The sequence below is a fragment of the Siniperca chuatsi genome, linkage group LG13 (assembly GCF_020085105.1).
Source record: "Siniperca chuatsi isolate FFG_IHB_CAS linkage group LG13, ASM2008510v1, whole genome shotgun sequence".
Lineage (NCBI taxonomy): Eukaryota > Metazoa > Chordata > Actinopteri > Centrarchiformes > Sinipercidae > Siniperca > Siniperca chuatsi.
The window spans coordinates 19,072,193-19,095,911 of NC_058054.1; the positions used below are offsets into that span (position 1 = coordinate 19,072,193).

The window sequence follows — 23,719 nt, forward strand, 5'->3', positions numbered from 1 at the left end:
TTACTAGTTATCTATCGTTTCAAAGTTCAATAAAATTAGCCGTTAAAAGAAAAAGCAAATGTAGAAATTAGATCCAGGGTTAAAAGTAAAAACAATAAATAAAAATATTCACAGCCTGGTGCCGTCTCCCTCTTCTCCTGTCACATCACCCATGATTGTTGGGTGCACCGGGCCTGTAAGCTGCTCTGCTGTAGCTGTGTGTGTCAGGCGAGTGCCAGCCCACCTTTCTGGAGAACATAAGGTTGTATGTGTCATTGCAGAATGGATGGCTTGAAAGAGGAGGAAAGCTATTACATTAAAGCCTTTTGTGCAGATCCTGCCAAACTGCAGTCCAACACGCGTATAATCACCCTATATGATCTAGCAAAGGTCAACACAGTATATATCAAAGTGGCACTTGCAACCAACTTAGTGTCTCTTTGACGCTGACTGGAGGATTTAGTGGGGTCGGGTTTAGTGCTGGTTGTGTGTTTACAGCTCTGAAAGTAGAAAGTGAATGATTTTGTTCCCCAGAAACATGAACCACAACATAAGTGTAAATATTTCCTATAAAGAAAGACAAATTAACACTTCTTATTCCTTTTTTATTTGAATATTTCCAGTGTCGCTGCTTTTATCCATTTAAAGTGTCTTGTTTTCTCCTGTTTCTCTTTCAGTGTTCAGTTTTTCTTATAACTGAGATCATTTATTATAAGTGAATCCTACCAGAGCACTTTTTTTTTTAGCTTTCCTCTTGTCTAAATGAAGGAAAATGCTGAGGTAATTGGGCTGCCTGCTCGCTTTTAAAAAGTACTTTATTCGACCAGTGTGTGTGTGTGTTTGTGTTGGCTTTGTAATATCGCTGAGGTAACGTTGAACGCTGGGGCTTGGAACAATTGATGTTGAAAGATCTGCTTACAGTGTTATGATTTACTTTGGCTTATGCCAGGAGAAACATTATGTTGATTTAAACTTTCTCTATCGGTCATCTCTCCGCTGTTGTTACAGGACCTGCGTTTGTTTTTCTCTCATTAGCTGTCCATGTTTCCACTGCCTTCTGCATTCGAGTCTGCGAGGGCAGCCAACACCTTGAAAATAAACACAGCCTGCTGAAAAATTAAATGTCAGACAAGGGGCAGATCCTAGTTCACATCCTCTGTTTATGACGAAGGAGTGGCACTGCTGTAGATCGCTGATAACAGTTGCATGAAGAGAGGTAGGTGTGAGCTGTGAGAGCCTCTTAGTTTCAGCTGCAGCTGGCAACACACAGGCAGTAAGTATGAACTTGAAGCTTTTTTAATAATTGATAGCTGTTTTCCCTATTTTTTTTGTCGGCTCTGTTTAAGTGCTGCGCTGCGCTCTTGCTCTGAAATAGATTTGTGTTACCATGTGTGTTGCTATGGAGCGATCAGCCTGGTATTGTGTAGCAGTGTCTCTCGGAGGTGTTGAGTTTGGTCAAGGAATCACATGCAGAACAAGACTATATCTTTTGGATTTGCGACTCATTTCACACTTGGCTTTAACACACATGCGATACAAACATTCTGTATGCGTTCGCGCACATGTCCACGTCACACACACACACACACACACACTGTAGGGTAGCCCACACAAACACTGACATTACTGTAAGTGGTGTTCAAATAGTGCTTCACTTGAAATAGTTCATTCGCTTTGCGTTTCGTTTGAGTGAGCCTGCACAAGGAGAGGTGTATTGAATTACTTGCAGTCCAGTTGAATACAAAGAGTGGAAAGAAAGCGTGTTGGGGGTTTCCTCAGTTGCCGTGAGCCTCGCTGCTTACTTACTCCACGAGTAGAGTCACAGCATGGCAGATGTTTTCGCTCTGCCAGCAGTCAATGCAATTTGTAACTTGACTGTTTGACCTCTCATGATGTTTCCCTTTTCTAATATGTGTCGTAACTTACAATTTCTTTTTTTTTTTCCTACTACGCTGCATGCCAAGTCCCCACCACGGCTCTTTGCTTAATAAATGACCACAGTTCATTTATATGGTAATTCCTTGGAGATGCTAGCCAAGGGATGACAGGCATATAATGTATCACTGCAATGCATATGCTTTATGGCTAATTAGGTTATTGATCTGAGGCTGTTTTTGCGTTAGGGCATGATCACAACACAAAAGAGTATGAGAGTATGAGTAATGCAGCTGTAAGCAGAAATTTGTCATTCATTACAGTGCTGGAGAGATTCATACGTGCAGTGATGGCTTCGTATGTGTGTGAAGGTGGCAGGTGGAGGTGTGTGTGCGTGCGCCTTTCTACATAGCCTATGATATTGTCGACATGTCAGCTCATTGAGTCATTTCAATATTGCCTGCTGGCTGTTTTCAAATGTTTGTTAAACACAGCGTTTGGTAGGAGTGCAGAGTGCAGTAACGAGATGTGAGAGATGTGTGATTTCATCATACTTTGCTCACACAATCGACTAACGCTTCGCTTGCAGCCTGCCCTTGAAAATGCAAGTTTGGAAAGCTTCGCCTGCCATTGTGAAATTCCATACAGAGAGTGTTTGCTTTGTATGGCAGGGTGCGTACACTAGAATACATGTGTGTATATTCACGATGAGTTTCCTGCTCTTCTCTTCCTGTGCACTCTCGTTGGATAGGCTTTTTTTTCTCCTTCTCATCAGGTCTTTATCCCCTCAGGTCAGAGTTTGACTGCTGATCCCCTGAGCTACCATACTATTTAATTTACAGCAGATGATACACAACCGTTCCCCTGTAAAACTCAGTCACAGCCTCCTCTGGCCACTGATAAATATTCAGTGAACAGAAAGCCTTAGCTGATCTGCATCTAGTCAGATCTACTCTGCCTTTAGCTGTTTATAGAAAATGTGTGGACTATTTGTTACCTTTATACAAACAAAAGCTGTTTCTATGGGGATTAGAATTTAGCCTAGCCTTTAATCAGGAAGCCCTCTGTATATGTGTGTGTGTTATATGTGTGTCTAATATATAAAAATTACTGTGTGCATATGTGTGTGTTTGCTACTGCCAGCCATAGTGGCTCTTATCCAACACATGAGCTTTATAAGTTGAAACACAAGACGAGTTGAATGAAGCTGCTTTCTTTCAGCTTTGTCGGCACCCTCCTCTTCATTACCTCAAATCACCTGTAGCTGGAGAATATAAAACACCTTTCATGTATATACAGCAACAGTGTGATCTGTTGAGGGTCCGCTGAGGTTGACTACAGACGATGTAAGCTGCAGAAAAAACATCTGTTCCATGGGGCATTTCTGGTACATGTGTTTGTATGTTCTGCTGCATGCCTTTTTTGTATTTGTGCACATGTTCGTGTGGACCTGTGTGTATGTGTAAAGGGAAAGAGAGTGAATGAGTGGGAGGATAGCTTTAGTATATCATTATCATGTGGATGCCACAGTCTTGTCTTCAGATGGTAAAGGTCACATTAACTGTTTCTATTGCAGCTGCCAGTTATGTGGAAGACCCTCTTCTTCAGGAATCCTCCATTGTTTCACTGCACCGTAGTCTTCTCCGAGACCGGTTTCCTGTTTAAGTCGCAGCATCGGGGCTCCACACTTAATTATGCATCTGCAGTCGTGTTTACAAAGAGGGTGAACGTACCGTATGCGTTAATGGGTGTGAGCATGTGCGTGTGTTTGCCGTACTGTTCGAGAAGTACATAAAAAAAAAAGCATTAATTTTATAACAATCTGTGAGTGCTATTTTCATTTATCTTGTTTGGTTTATGAGTGTTAACACAATGCTGACATGAGAAAAATGTAGCACCTCGCTTCCTTCCTCACTCACTCTCCCTCTGTTTGTCTCTGGTTAATGTTAGTTGTTGGTGTGTGGCTCTCTGCGTGCTGTAGTTCCCATACAGCTGCTCCAGCCTCCATTATTGGCTTCCCTCCGACTGTTAACCCCTTAATAGGCCACCGCTACAGTCTGCACACTTCCCCTTTTGCTTTTGCCATTTTTTCTTTAACCCTTACACGAACAAAGCTGCCTTCCATCTCTCCCTTCTCTTTCTATGAGAGTCCATTTTCAATCACTCGTTTCTGCTCCCCAGCCACCTCTTCTTCTCTGTCAGACTGAAAAAAAAGGCTTTTTAAAATAGAATCAATTTACACTAAAGGGCCCAGGGGGCATTAGAAAACTGCAGCACTTAATTTCATAACCAAAGAAAAAAAAAATCACAGCTGGAGGCTGTTAACACAATTCTCAGAACTTTTATCAAGTGAGACGTAATAGACTAGCATGAAAGACAGCTACTCTTGACTGTAGTACAGTACAGTGTGGGGTCTGGTTATGGTCACCTACCTGAAAACAAAATGACGTGCGGTAAAGCAAAGTACAGTAGGTATATGTGCGTGTGTTACATTTGGTCTGGAAGCGTCTGTGGGTGAATACAAATGTGCTGCTTTTCCAACTTCCCTTTGTTTCATTTCATCAGAGAAAATAGGGGTTCAGAGCCAGATAAGGATATTCAATTAGCTTGAGTCTATGGAAGGCCGCTGCACCAGTGAAAGCATGATGGAGCTGGGTGACATATGGTAAGGGCTCTCTGTTAGAGTGGAGAGTGGAGCAATGAAACCTGATATCTTCTCATTTCATCTTGTCACTGTTTCAGTAATTTTCCCATCGGAATGTCAAACGTATATACTGTCTGCTTCAGTAGATATTATATCCTCCCTGTTTTTTCAATGGGAAAGTCACAAATGGAGGATAGCCAGAATACAGGGAATAAAGCAGAACAGTTTTCAAATCAACACAGTTTGATATTACTTTCTTTTTTTAATTGGTGTTTATTCTCCATGGAAGACTGCACACAGTTGCAAGGAAAAACCTATTTATGTTGTTCATTGGTATTTAAAATTGATATATTTTCTCTAAGACATTGGTGAGGATTCACTTTGACCCTGAAATGCTAAAAAAAGAGAATTCACCTGATTCCCCATCACTCTCTCTTCCTCTCCCTCTCATGTCCTCTTGCTTCTCCTGTTGGCTCGGGTCCTCCTCCTGTCATAAATCTCAAGCGGGACGTTTCCAGGCAACTCTCCAGTCAATCTTTACTGACTTTGTTGCACTATCGATCTGTCCTGTGCTATAGGTTGTCCTGGCTTCTCTCTCCGCTATTGATGTTTTTGCCTCGGGGAAGGAAAGAAACTGCATGAGCCTGAATTTACAGAGGGCTCGTTTTCAAATGACTTACAATCACCTCACAATGAAAATAGAAGTTGTCAGGCAGTGACATTTATACATTGATACTGTCGGTGGCTCTTGCAACAGTGAATGTGGTTTGATAAGAGGTAAAAAATTATGGGATTGTAGTGTGGGCACTTAAGGGTGATCATCTCTGTGAGGAATATATGGCCACTGTGGTCCTGTTGGGAACTGTCACCTAATGAAGATGGTTTAGTCTTCTGGGTCCACATAGACCAAGCTATATTTCAAGGTTCTGTGGTTTGGTATGTTTGTGTGTGTCTTCTGTCCCTGACCACATGTGTTATTGGTCCTTTAGAAGAAGTATTGGTGTGAGAGTCTATTTAGGTTATAAATCATACTTGTTCTCACACAGCATCATAATGTTACATAATGTTACACTATACTCTCCTTCACACTACTATGCCCTCCTACATGTGCAGTCACAAACTACTACATATACACTATTTTCTCTAACACAGAAATATACTCATGTTAGACATAACAGTATATGTATGAGGTACATACTTGTGAATGACAATGGAGGGTATCTATGTGACAATGCTGTACACTTAAGTGGCTACAGTCACTTACCATACTACTATTTGTAACACACTTTCGATCCTGATAAGTTTTTTTTTCTCAAACAAATATAATTACACTCTTTCTCGTATACTACTGTCTCTTTTACATATAACATCTCTCTCTAATAGGTTATCATACTCACGCACAGTTATAGTATGCCATACATATACACATCTATCTCACACACTCGTTCTATCTCACATACTGTACACTATCATAATACCTCACATAGAATTGTGACGTAGTAAATTGCATGAATGGCTTGGTGAATTTCATTAAATGTACTGTGTGTTATGAACATATTACGAAAATGTCATATAACTAACTTGTGCACTTATATTGAAAACTAATGTTGCATGCTCAGAGAAATTATGTTGTTACGGATAGCCAGCTGTAGGCGAAAAAGAGTGTTAAAGCATGTTAAAACATATAAAGTGTGTGATGTGTGAAAATATTAAAGTTTTTAAAAAATATAGTCTGTAACACTCTGAAAACAATGGTGCCAAGAACATGCCTGGACTTGCCTGAACATGCCCAGGCAGGGAGAGCTGGGGAATTTCCGAGATACCATTAGAATTAGCTCAAGGAAGATTTGAGGTTTTCCAAATGCCTAAACATGGAAAGCATTATACTATTGATTCTAGGAAAAGAGTGAGTAACTTTTAGAAAAGTAGGTGGAGAATCCACCAGAGTTGGAGGGACGTGGTCTATAAAAGACAATGCACAGGGCTCTGAAATCAGTTTGGTCCTGGACCCTGCTCGTGAAAGAATAAACTCTATTGCATTGAACTCTGACCATCTCCAGTGAATCATTTGGGTGCTTTGAGACTCTGAATTATTGGTAAAGTTTTTGGAAAGGAAATCCAAACCCAATCTTCGGCCCAAACCTGAGCTTCTGATCCCCAACAATAGTAGTGTACATACATATATATTATTCTACTATTCACTCCTGCAAATGCTATTGTTACTATTAGACAGTCTCACTCACGTAACATTTCTCTTTTATAAACAATTTTGTCTCTCATGTGCACATCCAAACTTGCGAATTATGTTCATATGTAACTAATTTGTAATTGTGATTTGCAGTCCCTGGAAACAATTTGTTCCAATGCAGGAAATAGTGTAAAGGAGGAGGTTGCGGTGGACAATTCAGTGTACAACGCACGTATCTTCAATACATGCTTCAGGTCAATGTTGACTTCCTAATCTTAAACAAGTCTTAAACTTAGTTAGATGTTAGATGTTCATCAAATTAAATATGAATTCTGTAATGATCTTACAGAACTCAAAATTCACAGTGTATACTGTTAGTGCAACAGGCTGCTTCTTGTACTCCAGCCTATACTCACTCTGATCTATTGTATGCCTTGTTGCCCTATCAGTAAACTAGACAATTGTTGCTATCTTTGTTAATGCAAAATGTATAAAGCTTACAAGCCATGCTGAACAGACGTGGATGCATTTTGAATTTGACACTACTGATGGAAAAAAATAAAGGTAGAGTAAGGCTGTTTGCTGCCTTATAAAGATGCAGCTCCCTTACAGTAACATCACTGTGACAACAAAAACAAATCAGAAGTCACCTATTAGTGGCCTGATAAACACACTGAACTGCCATTTCATTTCACTTCAAATGCTGAACAAATCAGGGTTGATTTAGAAGTCTGGAACCAGGCTAAACTGTTAGCTGTCACTCTAGTGAGGCTGCTGAGGGGCCACAAATGAACTAAGCAACGTCAATTCTACAATGTGGTTTAGGATTAGGCTAAGTGGGTTGCGTTCAACTTAAATGATACAAGTGTTAGCTTTCATCCATTTTAACATTATTTATTGAAAAAGTGACAGCCCTAATACATGGATAAAAAACGTAATCAGGGTGGCATTATGTTTCCACCAAAATGTATTTAGTAAATGCAAAATTACTATGTGAACGTAATTCTTACGTACGTTACGAACGTAACCCACTCTGAAGGGTCTAGATGTTGTGTGTCACTAAGAATGAGTGTTTATAGAAGACTACAGTGGTTTCTGGCCTAAACCTCCTCTCATGAGACTCAGTTTGTGTGGGAATGTGTCAAGGACTGGGATGGCCTCTTTATGAGGGGGTTATCAGCACAAATCTGGCATTAATCAGGCAATCAGCCATAATGGGAGTCTATGGGGGCAAATGGGGCAATACTGTTGATTAGCTAAAATAAAGAGGATGCTTTAGAGAGCTGATTAGTGCGGTTAAATGCTCTTCTAGTCCCATTTCCATGTACAATGTCAAACCTCAAGGAAATGTTGGGATTCACACATCAACATCAACACTGAGAATATCGGATGTGAGATATTCAACAGACATTATATTGTGCCATCACCCATCTAACCGGGAATAGGCTCTTTTTAAATTCCGACGACAAGTAAAGTGCATCTTGTCTTATTTCTAAGCTTTGTGCTCTTTCCCTCTGTACCCAAAAAGTACTTACACCAGCCTTCTGTTCTTTAGATTTTAAGAATTGTTATTTTGTGGATAAAACTTTTTTTTAAAAAGATACTAAATAACAAGAGCACAGTGCAGCAAAGATTTCAGGAATTTGAAAGAAACTTTTCACAGTTGTGGAAATTAAACTAAAACTAAACTAAAACTGCAAATGCTTTATGATTAAACCAATAATAATTAGAATAGCAGCCTGAACAGAATAAAAAAATCCCCCTCTGCTAGAAAAAGTGGTCCATTCCAAAAGAAATTGAAATCCATTTTAACTGAGTGGTCTAAACCTTTTGCTCACACTCACACGCCTGAGTTTTGTCTGAGATGCTCTCTCACACGCTGCTTGGCCTAATCTGCTGAGATGTCATTTATGATCGGTTTTTACCACTTGTGAGTGTGCAAACAAACTTACTCAGCTTTGAGTGGCCCTACTGGTTATATATCTTTCTCTGGGTAAGCTTTGGTTAAGTGATGTTTACTAGTTTCTGGAATATTCTGCAATAGTGAGGGCTGTGGATGCCTTCACTTTTCTCATTTAATAGCCACATTTTAATAACACTATTTCAGAGCCCCTCTTTCTGATTATTATTAGTCAGGGGTTTTCAAAGTCTAACACTGTGGGCCCCCCTTCAGACAAAACTGAGACAACGGCACCCCCAACACCTCCATCTCCCATGGGGGTTGTTAACAGGATGTATATTGTTGGTGTGGAGTCAGTTAGTTAGCTGTGGGTTACAACTTGAGCCCCGCTTTTTTATTTTACATATCTATATTTGTTTACAATTTGGCAAATAGCACCATTAAAAGTATACCGCATTAGCTATTTGCAATTCCAATGTACCCATGGATGTACAGACAGCTATCACTGGATTACTTTGATACTGAAGTAAACTAAAAAATGTGATGATTCTTTATGATTTATGGACATGTATTCACGATGGACATCGGAGGTAATGTTATCCTCGGAAAGTATAAGTCATGCAGAATCTAAAAATAGGTGTGTTATGTGTTCAAATTTGGCTGAGTTATGACTCCAAGAAGGAGTATGGATTTTGATGCAAATCGCGGCTTAGGCCTCACGTCTCTCTCCGAAAACCCCCCTGCCAACTCTCCGGTGCCCCCCCGGGGGAGGTGCTCCTCACAGTCTGAAAACTTCTGCTTTAAGTAGGACACCTTCCCATCATTTAATTTTAGCACTTGTCAAATGATTCAATTGTATTTGTACAGGAACATTTTGTGTCATGTGTATGTTGGTTCATATGTGTGATTTCTGTGGGCAGCTACAGTATTTAGGGGTTGATTTGGTCCTGATAATTTGTTCCACACATCAACAGCTTCAAACTTCAATTTGATAACCATTTTACCAGGATCAGTCCATCCATTATGGCCCTTATCTACAAATCAAGTTTCTAACAGTGTCCTCCTTTAATTTGCTGGAAATTGAAATTGTTCCTAATGAGGCAGTGGGTGTCCCACAGGGAAAGTAACACCCCCCTCCCCCAATCAGTTCTACCCCCAATCTCCCCAGGATCTAGTTTATAAGACACGCACTATACATATGGAGTAACCTTGTTGGGTCCTAATTATAATAACATTGTGTCTCTGTTGAACACAGCACATTATTAGTCCTAACAATAACACATTCCCACAGGCCTATGTACCTGTGTCCTTTTTCTCTATGGAGGTTTTGTCTTGTTTTTGGCTACTTCTTTGTTGTTAATCTCTGAGAGCATGAGAGTGAGAGAAAGGGAGAGAGTGAGGGAGGCTGTGCTTTGCTAGATGCCAATAAAAGTCTCTGTTATCAAGCTCCCATAATTTTTAACTGTGTGTTGTGTGGACAATGAAATCTGCAATTTATGGTTTTGACGCAGAATTAAATCTGACATTTTGTCCTTTGACACTAACATATATAGTAGCTGTTTTATGTACTGTAGCCACAACCCTGCATTTATCATGCATTATTTACTAGGAGATATATTTAGAGTCCTCTTCAGTTTTTTAATCTAATGTGCACATAGTAGCAATATTGTTGTCTGTACTTCTGTTTGGCTTGTTTTTCTGTTTTATTACTGTATTTTTTTTACCACTGTAAAATACACAAAAACAAACTAATTATGGCCACATCATGTTTCAGATGATTCATAGTTGGAGTGAATGTGATCTTTAAATGATGCCAACACTGAACTTAACAGTAAAACAATCTCATCTTGTTTCTGCTGTGAGTTAATGCTATTGCCCCACATATTAAGTCTAGTTCGTTGCCTCAGTAAAGGTTATAGTATCCCTGAGGCGACTGCAGTGCTGAGCTTGATTTTTTTTTAAATATTGTCACAATTTATTGTGTGTAGATTTTATTCCCCCTGGGGATTCCATCAAGGCCACTGATAGTAATAGACACTGCATTGCAGACCACTACCACTTGCAAATAATCGTCCTCACTAAATGACGATGAGTATTTAAGCTGGCTTTAGCGTTTGAGGTGGTGGTCATGGCATTTGGGGTTATCAAATATACAGCTTCCATTACAGATGTTTCATTTGGTTATGCCCACAAGACCTCAGTACTCAAAGGTCAATTCAAAACCTTCCTTGACCATGCCAATACCAGGAATCATTAGTTTAAATACCAAAACACTTGGTTAAGCCTATGGAAAGATTGTAGTTTTAGTTAAATATCGGGAAAAGTCATTGTGGCTTGTCTAATGCTTCAAGTCAGTGTTGACATATTCAAGACTTAACAATCTTTCCTAACCATAACAAAGTGCTTTGAGTTGTCTAAACATAGCCTATCATTCATTAGTTGCCAGGAGCGGATATTGGAGAGAGAACAAATTAAATACATTGATGTGAATGTTTTGGAGATAGTGAGTATGAACGTTTTGTGCTGGGAGTTTTGTTCAATATAAACGTTGATAAAAAATATAGGCACCATTATCTTTTTTTAAATAACACATTTGCTAATTAATTAAATTATTTGTATATAAGGCCTAAAATAAGTAGTCAGAATCATATAGATAAGAGCAGCCTGATAAGTCCAGGAAATTACATTATTTAACTGCAATGCAGCCTTTACAACCAGAGAAAGTTGGTTGTACATTTCAGCTACTGTATCATTGGGCTGTTGTTTTTTCCAAATAATTAGAACTAATTAGTACTGCTTTTAAATTAATTCAAATACAACCTGTGTTGCCTGATCCCAAACTATATTGTAATGGTGTTCTATGCATTCACGTTGCTTCTGCTACCTCACTTGAGTGACAAGCTAACATGACAAGCTAGCATTACTGTAAGCTAAGGCAGTTGCATTTTTAAAACTCAGTAAACAGTCTTACCTTGTACGATTTTCCTTGAGTCAAATCCAAAATGCTACCACACATTACTTCTCAGATGGTTTGGTGTCATGATTATCCGTTCACCAGGGCTTGCTACTTAGCCATTTTGCGTTAGCAAAGAGAACAATAGCCTACTGATGGGTAACAGGGCAGCAATGGGTTGGAGGGACAGTACATTTAGGAACACACCCTGCTGTAGTACAAGGCACAGCCTGTTAGGCTTATACACTGAGACATTTGAATTCAAATACATCATTACAAATGAAATATTTTTCCCATATTCGAACAGTCGTTCAAACAGTCGTTCGAATTTCATATTAAACATAACAGCTACTACTACTACCTACTAAATCACAATAGCCAAAATCACTGACAATATCAAATTTCATGTCACACTATCCATATTAAATCAATATACAGTTGCAGATGTTGGTGATCTGTTACAGCATTACTGATGTTACACACTCAAAATGTACAATATGCACAATCAGACACGTGGGACTGGAAATGTAAAATAAATGTATGAGGTGAAAAACACACTTGGCAATGTGCTTTGGATGTGCTTAAACACACATATTCCAGACTTGCCCCACACATATATGAGCTGCTCACTTCAGTGCACATCAAGCAGTTATCCACACACTTGCTGATTGTACCAGACGTGTGAAGTCATTCTGACAATATTCTGTAAAAACTCTTCGACTGCCTCTTCAATCCCTTCGTGTAACATTTACAATGGTTTCAATTTATCCCACAGAAGGGCAGAAGCAGCCATTATTTAATGGCATGCCATCCCTACAGAGATATAAGGACATGAAGTATAGTGTGATAAGACTTGGCACACAGAGGCTCACCCTTTCTACTACTGCAAGGAAATAGCATTTCTACTTAGACGCTGATAAAGATGACAAATTTTTAATATGTTATTATTCCTGAGATATGATATGTACGCCTGTGCTATTAATTTTTGGACATTAGATGCTCTAACAAGATCACATTAAATATATATTGTTTATTTCCATCACCGCAGCACACAGAGAGCTGTGATGGAGGATTTTCCTTTATGAATGTGGGGATGCAGCCTCTGGTTTTCCTCTGTCTTTACCAGCGCTGAGTAATGATCCACATGCTGGTCAGGGATGGACAGAGGAGCCCTGATGCCTGCTGGCCTGTCAGAGAAATGTGACAGCGTCTAGTGTGCAGGGACAAACTGGAGAGTGTAGTCTGCAGCTCTCAATCACTCGAGGGGCTGGCAGAGACACCCACAGGGAGCTGTCTTCCCTCTCTTTCATTTATCTCTTTCTCTTTCACCCTCTCTATCTTTCATGTTTCCTCAATATCTAGATCTCTGCCTTATTTTGTCGCTCTTCCCTCTTCTTCCCTCTCTTTCGTGTTCCTGCTTTCATGTCAGCCTTGTCAGCGTCTGTTCGCTGTTCACAGATGATTTTACACACTCACGTACAAGTGGATCTTCTGAAACAATTCCTCCTCGTGCTTGTTTCGTTGCTGCACACTGTCTGCGTCAATATCCGACCTAATCCAGTGCCTGGCTGAGGCTCAGCTTGTTCAACTAGTACACATATGCACACATCCACCCACCCTCCCACATACACGCACACATAATTAAACAGACTGGCACCCACATGCTCAAACTCACAAACACACACACCCTTGATTTTCTAATGTACAATTCCATTTTTAGGATGTATAAGCCTTCAACACTGCAGCACAGTAGCCCCATACCACACTAAAGAATGAGGATTTTCTATTAGATTTGTGCTGGATGGAGAGAGAGACAGACAGAGAGAGAGAGGAGCGAGGCAGAGAGTGGCCTTCATTTAAACTGTTCTGCACTGAGGCTTTTCAATTTGATTATGAGGCTCCATTTCATAGAGCCTGGATGCTGCGTGCCATTCAGAATGAAATTGAGCTGTTGGTCGGCTGGACAAGCAGCCTCCCCGTGTCTCTTCTGTGGGGGCATCAGGGGACGACAAGGGCAGCGCCGGGCTGTCGTGCCCTTTTCGCCGCACTGTTTAGTCAGGTTGCAGGGGAAATGCGAAAAGCGTCGGAGCTTGGGTAGCTGGCTAAGTGGGCGAGAGTATGGAATTGATTGAGTGCTTTGGAATGTGATGTGAAGACTCCTGCTGCAAAGTCTGTGAAGGACTCTTTAGTTTCACAGAGGAAAAAGTCAGGCATACATCTTGGTATTTTGTAAGTTGTGTCTCATTTCCTCAATATGCCTCTACAGATATTCTCTCTCTTATTTGTCCCTCTTTCCACCAGCAAAGAATCTTTCCCTGATGTGTAGAAACGCAGAAATGTCCATGTTCATACAAACTGACTGATGGGACGATTGCCCATATTTGGGTCAGTCCTGACCTGGTTCAGTGACTGATGATCACTAGAAAGAGGTAACTAAAGCTGAGGATGTAACATGCTCTCTTGGTGTCCGTCATCAATCCTGTTCATTTACATTACTGGAACGCTTCCTGGGATGTTCTTTTACATCTCAGGCTCGTGAGTGGTTCCATGACTATCACAACATGGCCATTTTACTCTGATCAATCAGCATGTAATTGGTCATTGGAAACCAAATTAGGGGTAAACTTTGTGTGTCATTTTTTCTGTTCATAATATATAGGAATGTTTTAAGGGAAGATGAATTATCTTTGAGAAAATGCTACTGGTTTTTTATACTTATTGCCATAGCCCCACTCTAACTTAATGAAGGGAGGAACCCATAGCATTTCTTTTAGATAGGTTGGAGGAATTTATCATGTGTATTCAGTTATTCAGAAATTCCAAGGTAAAAATCAATTTGAGCCCATGCAGGGAGTGGTGTGTTTGTCCAGTCTGGAGGAGGGAGGATTCATGTCTGTCAATCATTTATTGTGCAGTCACACTTGCTCAGAGTTCAGAGTTCACTGTGCTCTATGAATACACACCTTGAACCAATACGAACAATGATTTTTGGGTTTGTTACGTTCTTTCTCATAAACTGTGACCTGTGTAAATTTATATTATAACAGGTGACACCACCAAGTGCGTCATAGATGCCATGCAGCTTGGTTTTCAGCCAGTTGTGAGATGAAAATGTAATAATACACTAAAAGGAAATCTGCACTCAGAAAACTAAGGGACACACGTGTGTTGGAAAAGCCATGAGCTAGCACTACATTTTCCTCAAGTTCTATATTTACTCTAAGTGTCTTAGAGTAAGAAATCAGTCAAAACTGTACCAACATTCTCAGAGTGATGCTTATGGTCTTACTTTTGAGCAGAGAAATTAACAAGGTTTGGGAAACAACTATATAGTCTGTTTCACTCAGTAGTGAGGGTTAATCACAATTAACGGCTTTAACTTAGCCCAGGATGGCTATTAATTGTTGGTTGTTATTTAGTGGTTTGATCCTTGAGCAAGATACTGAACCATAAATTGCTCCTGATGTGTGTGCATGTGTGTGAGGGAAGGACAAAAAGCATCTATCAAATGAATGTAATGTTATAAAAGTCCCCAGTCAAAAGTAGTTTTTAATTCTCCAATATTGTGGTAAGACATTAGTAAGATAAACAATAAAAATATACTCATGTCCTATAAATGCACAAAACAATTACAAGCAGCGTTTTCTACAAACATGCACAACCTTTGTTTGAGACAGTTGTCTAGGATTTTTTCTCAGATAATATAGTCCAGGACCTGTATTTACATATCAAGCAGCTCAAAACCACTCTGAAAGTTTGACTGGGACTAAAAATACTCCAAGCTCTGAGCAGGACTTCCTACACAAAAGCAGGAAATTCTCTTTTGACAGTGAATGACATCAATCTGTGACACAAAACCAAAAGAATAATGATATTTTGTAGTTGCTCAGTACATTCAAAAGACTGGCAGGCTGATTGACTGTAGCGCTTGATGCAGGGAAAAAAGCAAGCTATTTACGCACTGGTAGACTGGCAGACCTTAAGAATAATTACCAAAATGTATTAAAATAGCCTATTAAGATAACCTGCACAGTTTGATTCCTTACACCAGTTGAGTTTAATCCAGCAACATTTCCACACACTCTCTCTCTGTCATAGTCTGTCCAAATCTGTGCTTCAGTGATGCTGAGAAACTCCAAGGAGCATCAAAACCTTTGTAATTTTGTGTGGCAGTGAAATGATTTACTAATCCTTGTTGCTGCATCTCTTTGTCGGCAATAAGTTGTAAATTGCAACAATTCGCCTTTTGTGCCATGGACAAAATCAGTAACGAGACATTTAATCCACTCAGCATCTTTAAGGAACCTGCTGTTTTGTTTTGATATGTTGAACTGAAATCAAATTTGCAAAATTCAGCACTCCCTGTTCTATTTTTATGCTCAAATAAAGAATAGCATCTTGACCACGATTGCCATATCAGCATCTCTTTCTACAGTATTTCCTGTCATTCAAACCTAAAGTTCACTCACTGCACAGTCTTCAAAGGTGTAGAGGGGTCCTAATGGCACAGATTAAAAGGCAATTTAATACAGAAAAGGGGATTAGAAACACTATGGGCTGCACTAATCCTTAACCTTTAGTCCTGTTCTCATGGAGCCACAATATGCGCAAGACGATAGCATCACAGGACTGGAGTTAGTAAATTTCCATTAGGGCCGCCCTTCTTTATTCCCACCAGCACATTTAAAGCCATTAGGCATGCTTTGTCAAGGCTAATAAAAAGGGCCAGCAGTGCTATCACCCCCCCCCCCCCGACTTGTTTCGGAAAAAGCACTGTTCCATGTGAAGTTTTCATAACCCATTATGATAATCTGCCCGAGTCTCTGAAGGGCAGGGGATAGACAGGCAGATAGATGCTTCTGGGGTGACTGCTCTACAGCCTGTGCATGGATAGAACATTTTCTGTCTGAGCAGAAGTGATAGACGACTCAATGCGAGAAGAGAAGAGCCTGCATGGCATCGGGTCAGAAAAGAAAAATAGGAATATTTTGTGCAGGTGATAAGTAAGTAAAATAAAATTGAATGTATTTTCTCCTATCTCGTTTAAATTAGAAATTTTATATACAACATACAATTTATTGGTTGAACATGATGTATGATCTACGAATATATGCATGCATCGGTCTGTGTTTTTCAACTTGCCCCTAAGTTGCCCTTAACCTCAACAGAGGTACAGAGTACAGTTCACATTATCCTTTGAAAAATGGTTTTCCTTGTTTTCCTCTTAAAATAGTGGGAGTCTCACATTTGTCTCTTTGGTATGCCTGATTTGAGAAGGTCCACATTTCTTCTTCTCTGTTCTGTTTTGGGCAGCCCACTTCTAATCTCTGCAGGGCGAAGAGTGTTTCTCTGATAGGAAACAGGGTCACACTGAGCATTAATCATTCATATCTAAATTTGTGCAGCGCAAAAATTCAATTTTCTGCACTTTGTAGGGTCCACTATTGGTTATATGGTTTTATTTATACATCAAAGTTCATTCATTATTTATTTGTTTTTGAGCCATAAAATTTTGATGCCATTTTCTTGAAGGAAAAGCTGGTATGCATGAAACATACTGTCAAATAAAGGGAGTTTTTGACTGTTGTGTGATTATCATGTTCTTTCAAAACTTCCTAACACAGGCTTAGACTAATCTTAATGAACAACCACGTCTCTGTTACCAGCTCTCAGTATACATTGCTCAAGAAAAAAGATCTTTGAGTATTTGGGACTTCCAAACGAGAAGTGTTGATATTTTGGTTCATACTCTATGTTTGGCCACATGTCCTGCTGAGCACTAAATCTGTCTGCTTTTATAACCAAAATTGGTTTGCAAGATCCTTCCCTCTCTTTGCCCTCTCCAGAGAGATGTAACTCCCACATCAATGCTCTATTTAAAGTCTAAACCTGTATGTGTCTCTCCAACCTACTGTTTTTACACCCTTTTTGTTGTGATAGTAGTGTATTTATCACTCCTCTTCCTGTTCACAGGCCACTACTGAGCAGAAGAAGCTGAGCCATGCTGGATCCAAGCCCTCCCTCTCCGAGAGCAGCGGCCGACTCCCTCAGATAGCCATGAACACCTGCAAGTACAATGGCGGAGTGGTGAGACCACTAGTGGGCAGCCTGGCGTCCTCGTCGCGCCGCAACCTCGCGGAGCTCGACTCGGAGACGCAGCCCTTGCAGACGCTGCACAGCTCTGGCCTGGAGGTGGTAGTGTCCAAGGGCAACGGCGGCGAAGACCCCAGCAAGGCGTCCAACGAGAGCTTGGTCAGGGAGGGCAGCGGGCCGGGCGGAGGCAGGGCGCCGCAGAAGAAGAACAGGGACATTGGCTACAAGCTCGGCCACCGGAGGGCGCTGTTTGAGAAGCGGAAGCGGCTCAGCGACTACGCACTCATCTTCGGAATGTTTGGGATCGTTGTCATGGTGACAGAGACGGAACTGTCATGGGGGGTTTACACTAAGGTAGATTGTGCATGTGTGTGTTGCATGAGTGGGAGCTTTGTGTGTTGTCATTGCTATTGTTAATTTGATTTGTGTGGGGTTAGCAGCTGTCAGATTTATGAAGAGTGATTATTAGCACAGACACTGACATACATTATCTAACAAAGGTGATGGGAATATTGCACAAATTCAAAAGGAGTGTTGTGTGATCTGTATTATGACTAACAGTCTATCGATTGGTTAAAAGCTCAGATTTTGCCTTTTTTAATTTTTTCATTCAGTAATCTCTTGCTTTTGTTAATAATTGTTTTTTTGTTTTTTTTAAATATCCACTTTTTTGGCATCAGATCGGAGTTTAGCCGTAGAATTGGTAGAATTGGTTCTACTACTGGTGCCATTGTGGCTGTCATTCCCTGTAAAGCCAGCATCTAAAATCACTACCTCACAGCAGGAGAGGGAGATGAAGAGAGGGATAGCGGAGGAAAGGGGATGAAGAGAGCGAGATATATAGAGAGTTACACAGAGAGACAGAGAGATAAAGAAAAAAAGTAGAGATGAAGAGAAAGGTCAATAGGAATAAAAGATGGGAATGAAGTTCCAGATGCTTTAAACTGCCCAACAGCATCTTTTACTTTTCATCAAAGTGGAGACGACACAGCACGCTTTAGGAACAAGAGGGACTCTTGAGCAAGGGCATCAGCAAGGCAGTTTGATTTCAGGGTCATGGTGACCAGGTCACCACCCCCTGACCTGTTATTGTCCTTCTGTATCAGCCCATCAGTTCTGCTGTGTCAGGGCATATCATTCACTCAGAGCAGCTTCTACCACAGTATTTACAGGGCTGTTTACTTGGGAGCTGACATTGCAGTGCACTGCAGTATTTAATAGGTCACAGTGTCTTTCATCTTGGAAATAAGACCATCTTTTTAACAATAGAACCTGTATGTCAGTAAAAACTGAACAGGAATAAAGACCTTATATGTGATTTTGCATGTTTAAGCCCATTAACTACAAATTGTGTATATTTAAGCATTATTGATCACTTGGGGTCAAAACCCCACAAAAAGAACATCACAGACATTTGACTTATTATAGTGTTATAAAGTTAATATGGCTAAGGTGTTAGCAGTTGCCTATTTACACATCCAGCATTACCATTAATTTGGAGTCATGCTCCTGGCAACCTGACAAATTAAAGTCCAATGTTTACTCTTCTTTTTGCTCTGTTTTGGTCTTCACCAACTTGTTAGAAATATAAGTCTTAAGTTTGCTATATGCTACACTATATCCACTGGCTAGCTGTTAACTTTACCTGTTCACTGGCTAGTTGCTAACTTTGATTTTTCACCGGCTAGTGTCTGACTTTCTGTTCACCAGCTAGTCACTAATTTTGTGCCTCTGCCGTTTGGTGCTGGATAGGTAGTGTACAGTGAGTTTATCAGAGCATTTCTCTGAAAACAACTACCTGTTGTGGCTGGAAACTATGTTGATGAAAGCGAAAGACTGAACCAAACAAAAAAGTTGCGGGCTGTGAAACCAAACCAAGAGCTGAAGGACACAGAGAAGGCAGAGTCCTGAAACTTGCCTGTAATAAAGTAATATTTTAAGGCGGGACAAGTTGTTTTATAATACAGAGGTAGTTGCTACTACATCAGTGGGTGGTGGTAGTGCTAATTCTTTGTTTGCAAACCACCAAAGAACAAGAGAATTTCAGTGTCTTTTTAGAGAACATCGCAGCTTCCTACTAAGGGGTTTCCAGCACTTCCTTTTTTGATTGTATAACATCCTTTAAGGTGAATATTTTGTCATCTTTATTTTGTTGTCAAAGTTACATTTTTGACACATTATGCTGTAGCTCTGAGAAGTGGCTATTTTCAAAACTTTGGTGCTGTCAAGGATGCTTTGGCATCCAAAGTTTGAAAGTCGCTTGCCAAAAAGTTGTTGATTAATGATCTCTACTGTCAAAAACATTGTATGTCAGCCGACTGGTACAAATCTCAAATGTAGTTTGGCATATAAAAGCTTTTGGTATGCTTTGAAAAATCATCAGCAATAATGTCAAGTACATTTGTAGGTAATGGGCTAAACCATACAAAACACTAGTATGTTCCTTTCGTGAGGAATAGATTTTTTTCCAGTTGTGTCTGTTGGATTTATTTGAATTTTTAAATGCATTTTTGACTACACATAGGTATGAGTGAATGTGTGTCTGTACGATATAGTAATTCAGTGCAGTAATCTATAGGATGATAGTAGGATAGTCAGTAGGTTTGTCTGTGACTGTTACTGAGTGGGGTTCAGTCCATTCATCAAGCTGACCTCAGCTGAAATGGAAATGACCCTCTGAGTGGCACAGCACCCCACCCCCACCCCACATCAGACAGGTAGCATGTGCAGCTGATGGTCCATTTTCCATCCCACGTCACATCACACAGCAGACATTTGAGACTCAGCCAAGGTTTTCTAAGCCCTGAAGGAGGGAAACACGTTAAGAGGCAGTGAGCACTGGGACCGTAAAATCCTTGAACCTCTGGCAGGTGGATTAATTGGTTTACTCAATGTTATTTCACCAGGGACTTCTCAAAACAATTTCAGACATTAGAATGTCTTGAGAACATGTCGCCGACCTGAGGGGCAAAGCAATCTAGTTGATAGCTAAAAATACATTCTGTAATATGGACCACCGAAGGACAGAGTAATAATGAGCAGTTCTCATTGTCATCACACTGACTATTATGAATGATATTTCCACTTGTTGTTTTTGTCATTTGTTGTCGGTGCCGTTATATAATAACAACCCTAGGATCATTAGCCTGCTGCAGAGCGCCGTTTTTACACCATGGCTGTTAAATTGATTTATCAAATGGCATTTTACCAACATAGAGGGGGGGACTTGAGTAGTACAGGTTCTTATTTCCTAGATCTATGGCCCCCATGTACACACACACACACACAACAACACTGCAGCGCTAGCATCCAGCTGGCCTATTTATCACCACTGTGGTGGCCCCCCTGCTAATGCTAGCCTTGCCTTTTCTGCACCTACCATTAAATGGAAAGTCCCCCTGTTAGTGCTGGGCTTTGATTAATTGGTAGTTTAGATGGTGGGGAACAGCATCCATAGATAATACCAGGCTGCACCTACACCTGCAGCTGCATTGTTTAGCAACATCCTGACTGCGCTGTTTGTGTGTAAAACCCCATTATCTGGTCTCAGTTAGACTTTTAAGCTAATAAGTACTCTGTGTGCATGTGTGTGTGTCCTCTTGTGTGTGTGTGTGTAGCTGTATATACTTTTGTGGGCATACGCTTATGTATATGCGTGTGTTTATATGGGGACATTTATGCTACTCATCTAAGCCAACCTTAGGAGCATTTGTTTTCAATATAACACAACATTTACAGATTACATTAAAAACTCAGCTTTCCCTTGAATTCTACCTATTTTGCTCAACTTCCTCATTTCACCTTGTTGCTAAGTGGTAACATACAACTCAGAAATCATTGGTTGTATGCTAAATATAGACACTGAAAATATGGAAAATGCACATCTACAATGAATACAAGGAGCAGTTTATCTTGTTATTCTGATATATAAGTTTAGATTGTATATTGTAATAAACAATGTGTTAATTGTGTGCATCTAACATGGCTATTTCTAATACCTTTTTTCCTGTCTTTTTCTCTCACCATAGGAATCTTCATACTCATTTGCACTGAAATGCCTTATCAGCCTTTCCACTGTTATATTGCTTGGTCTTATAATAATGTACCATGCCCGGGAAATCCAGGTGAGTCTACTACATAAAAAATAACGTAATTTTATTCATTATACCAGCAGTTTTTGGTATCAGTGTTGTAAAAATGATATAATAATGACAGTGATAACAAGGATTTGGCAATTGGGCATTGCTAAAAAAGTTAACTAATAAAAAATATTGAAACACTGCATTTATTGTGCTAAAAAGTAATTCATATGAAAAATGAATTTATGTTGACAATAATACATACAGTTATGATATACATTTATTATATTATAAAGTATGGTAGGCCTACACACAAAATGAATGTTCACACGTAAATAAATGTATTTGATTAAATGTGATGACATAGTGACAACATTCACAATTAGAAAGCTATAACACTGTTTATACATAGCACCTCCTTTTTATGTTACTTAAAAGTAATCCAGAAACACAATGCATCTGTAGACCAGATTTCTGATATTATATGAGGTTTTCTTTGCAGCATTTTAGTGCATCACAGTTTATGTAATTTTTTGTTGTTGTGCTTGGTTTAAAGTTGCACTGAATTACATCCCAGTAAGTTCTTTATCTGCTTGATCTGTCTGGCGCTGCTTGAGCTGCACCAGACGTATCACATTTAAATTAAATATTCAAATCAGGACATCTTCAGAACTTGCCTCCAGTTTTAAATAAAATCTGTGGGTTTGATTCGAATAATATGTGTCTCACAATATGAGTTTGTAATGATAAACGCTTTGTAGGTGTGGGGGGTTGAAGAGGATGGAAAATTTGGAGAAAATGCTGAAAAAGCCAAAAACACCAAACTCAAAAAGTGGCAAAAAAGTTTGGAAGAATATTTCTCAAACAAGATATTGGTGTATGTATGTTTTTCTTCAGCTGTTTATGGTCGACAATGGTGCGGACGATTGGAGGATAGCCATGACGTATGAGCGGATCTTCTTCATCGTGCTGGAGCTGCTGGTGTGTGCCATCCATCCCATCCCGGGCCAGTACGTCTTCACCTGGACGGCGCGGCTGGCCTTTACCTACATGCCGTCGGTGGCCGATGCTGACGTGGACATCATCCTCTCCATCCCCATGTTCCTGAGACTCTACCTGATAGGCAGGGTCATGTTACTCCACAGCAAGCTGTTCACGGACGCGTCGTCTCGCAGCATCGGCGCCCTCAACAAGATCAACTTCAACACACGCTTTGTCATGAAGACCCTCATGACCATCTGTCCAGGAACTGTTCTGCTGGTGTTCAGTATATCCTCCTGGATCATTGCTGCATGGACTGTGCGCGTCTGTGAGAGGTAAACACAGGATTGTGAATAATGGATGTAGCTGGGGGACAAATTGAAAAACAAAATGGCTGATGCACAATCACGCGTTGTGGATTACTAGACACCTTTCTTCCTTCACTCTCGTCTCTGTTTTGTTTGAGGCTTCTCAGTGTTACCTTGTTTTCGGTCGCTCATCTGCACTGGTTCAATGTACGGATTCACCAGGATAGGTTACATATAAATACTGTACACGTGTGTACAGGAAAGGCATACACTGATACTCCCGCATACTACTCCACTGCCCGAGTGTTTAAAAACACCCTGACATACGTTTCATTAGCTCAGCAATCGCTCCACGACTCCCCACTCCTTGTTTTTATTGCTATTTTAGATGGCTTGTCCATAATTCATGAGTGTCTAATTGTTTGTTTGCTGAATGGTTTGTTTTGGTAATGCAGAGCAGCCCCCAGGATCCCCTAACCCGTTTTCTCCCCAAAACTGCGCATCGGGCTTCGTCTCAAGGGGGCAGCAACAATTCTCACTGAAAATGAAAGAGGCAGGGAGAAATGAACAGCTTTTTTTTTACTGTCTCGTTTTGCATTTGCATAGGGAAATGAGACGTTAATGCCAGCTTTGATGTTTCAAAGTCATTTTTGTGCAGTTGGAGTGGAAGGGGGACTTGAGTAGGGTGGGTGGAGAGTGGAAGATCTATAACAGCAGTT

General features: G+C 40.2%; 1 protein-coding gene across 1 annotated transcript in view; it reads left to right on the forward strand.

Moving 5' to 3' along the window:
• The window catches only part of kcnn1a (potassium intermediate/small conductance calcium-activated channel, subfamily N, member 1a), a 58,038-nt gene that overhangs the window by 11,925 nt on the left and 22,394 nt on the right, over nt 1-23,719 (forward strand). Inside the window, exons 3-5 of the mRNA XM_044220262.1 lie at nt 17,513-17,986; nt 21,661-21,756; nt 22,609-23,027. Coding sequence (XP_044076197.1) covers nt 17,513-17,986; nt 21,661-21,756; nt 22,609-23,027 — 989 coding nt within the window. The remainder of the gene's footprint in view (nt 1-17,512; nt 17,987-21,660; nt 21,757-22,608; nt 23,028-23,719) is intronic.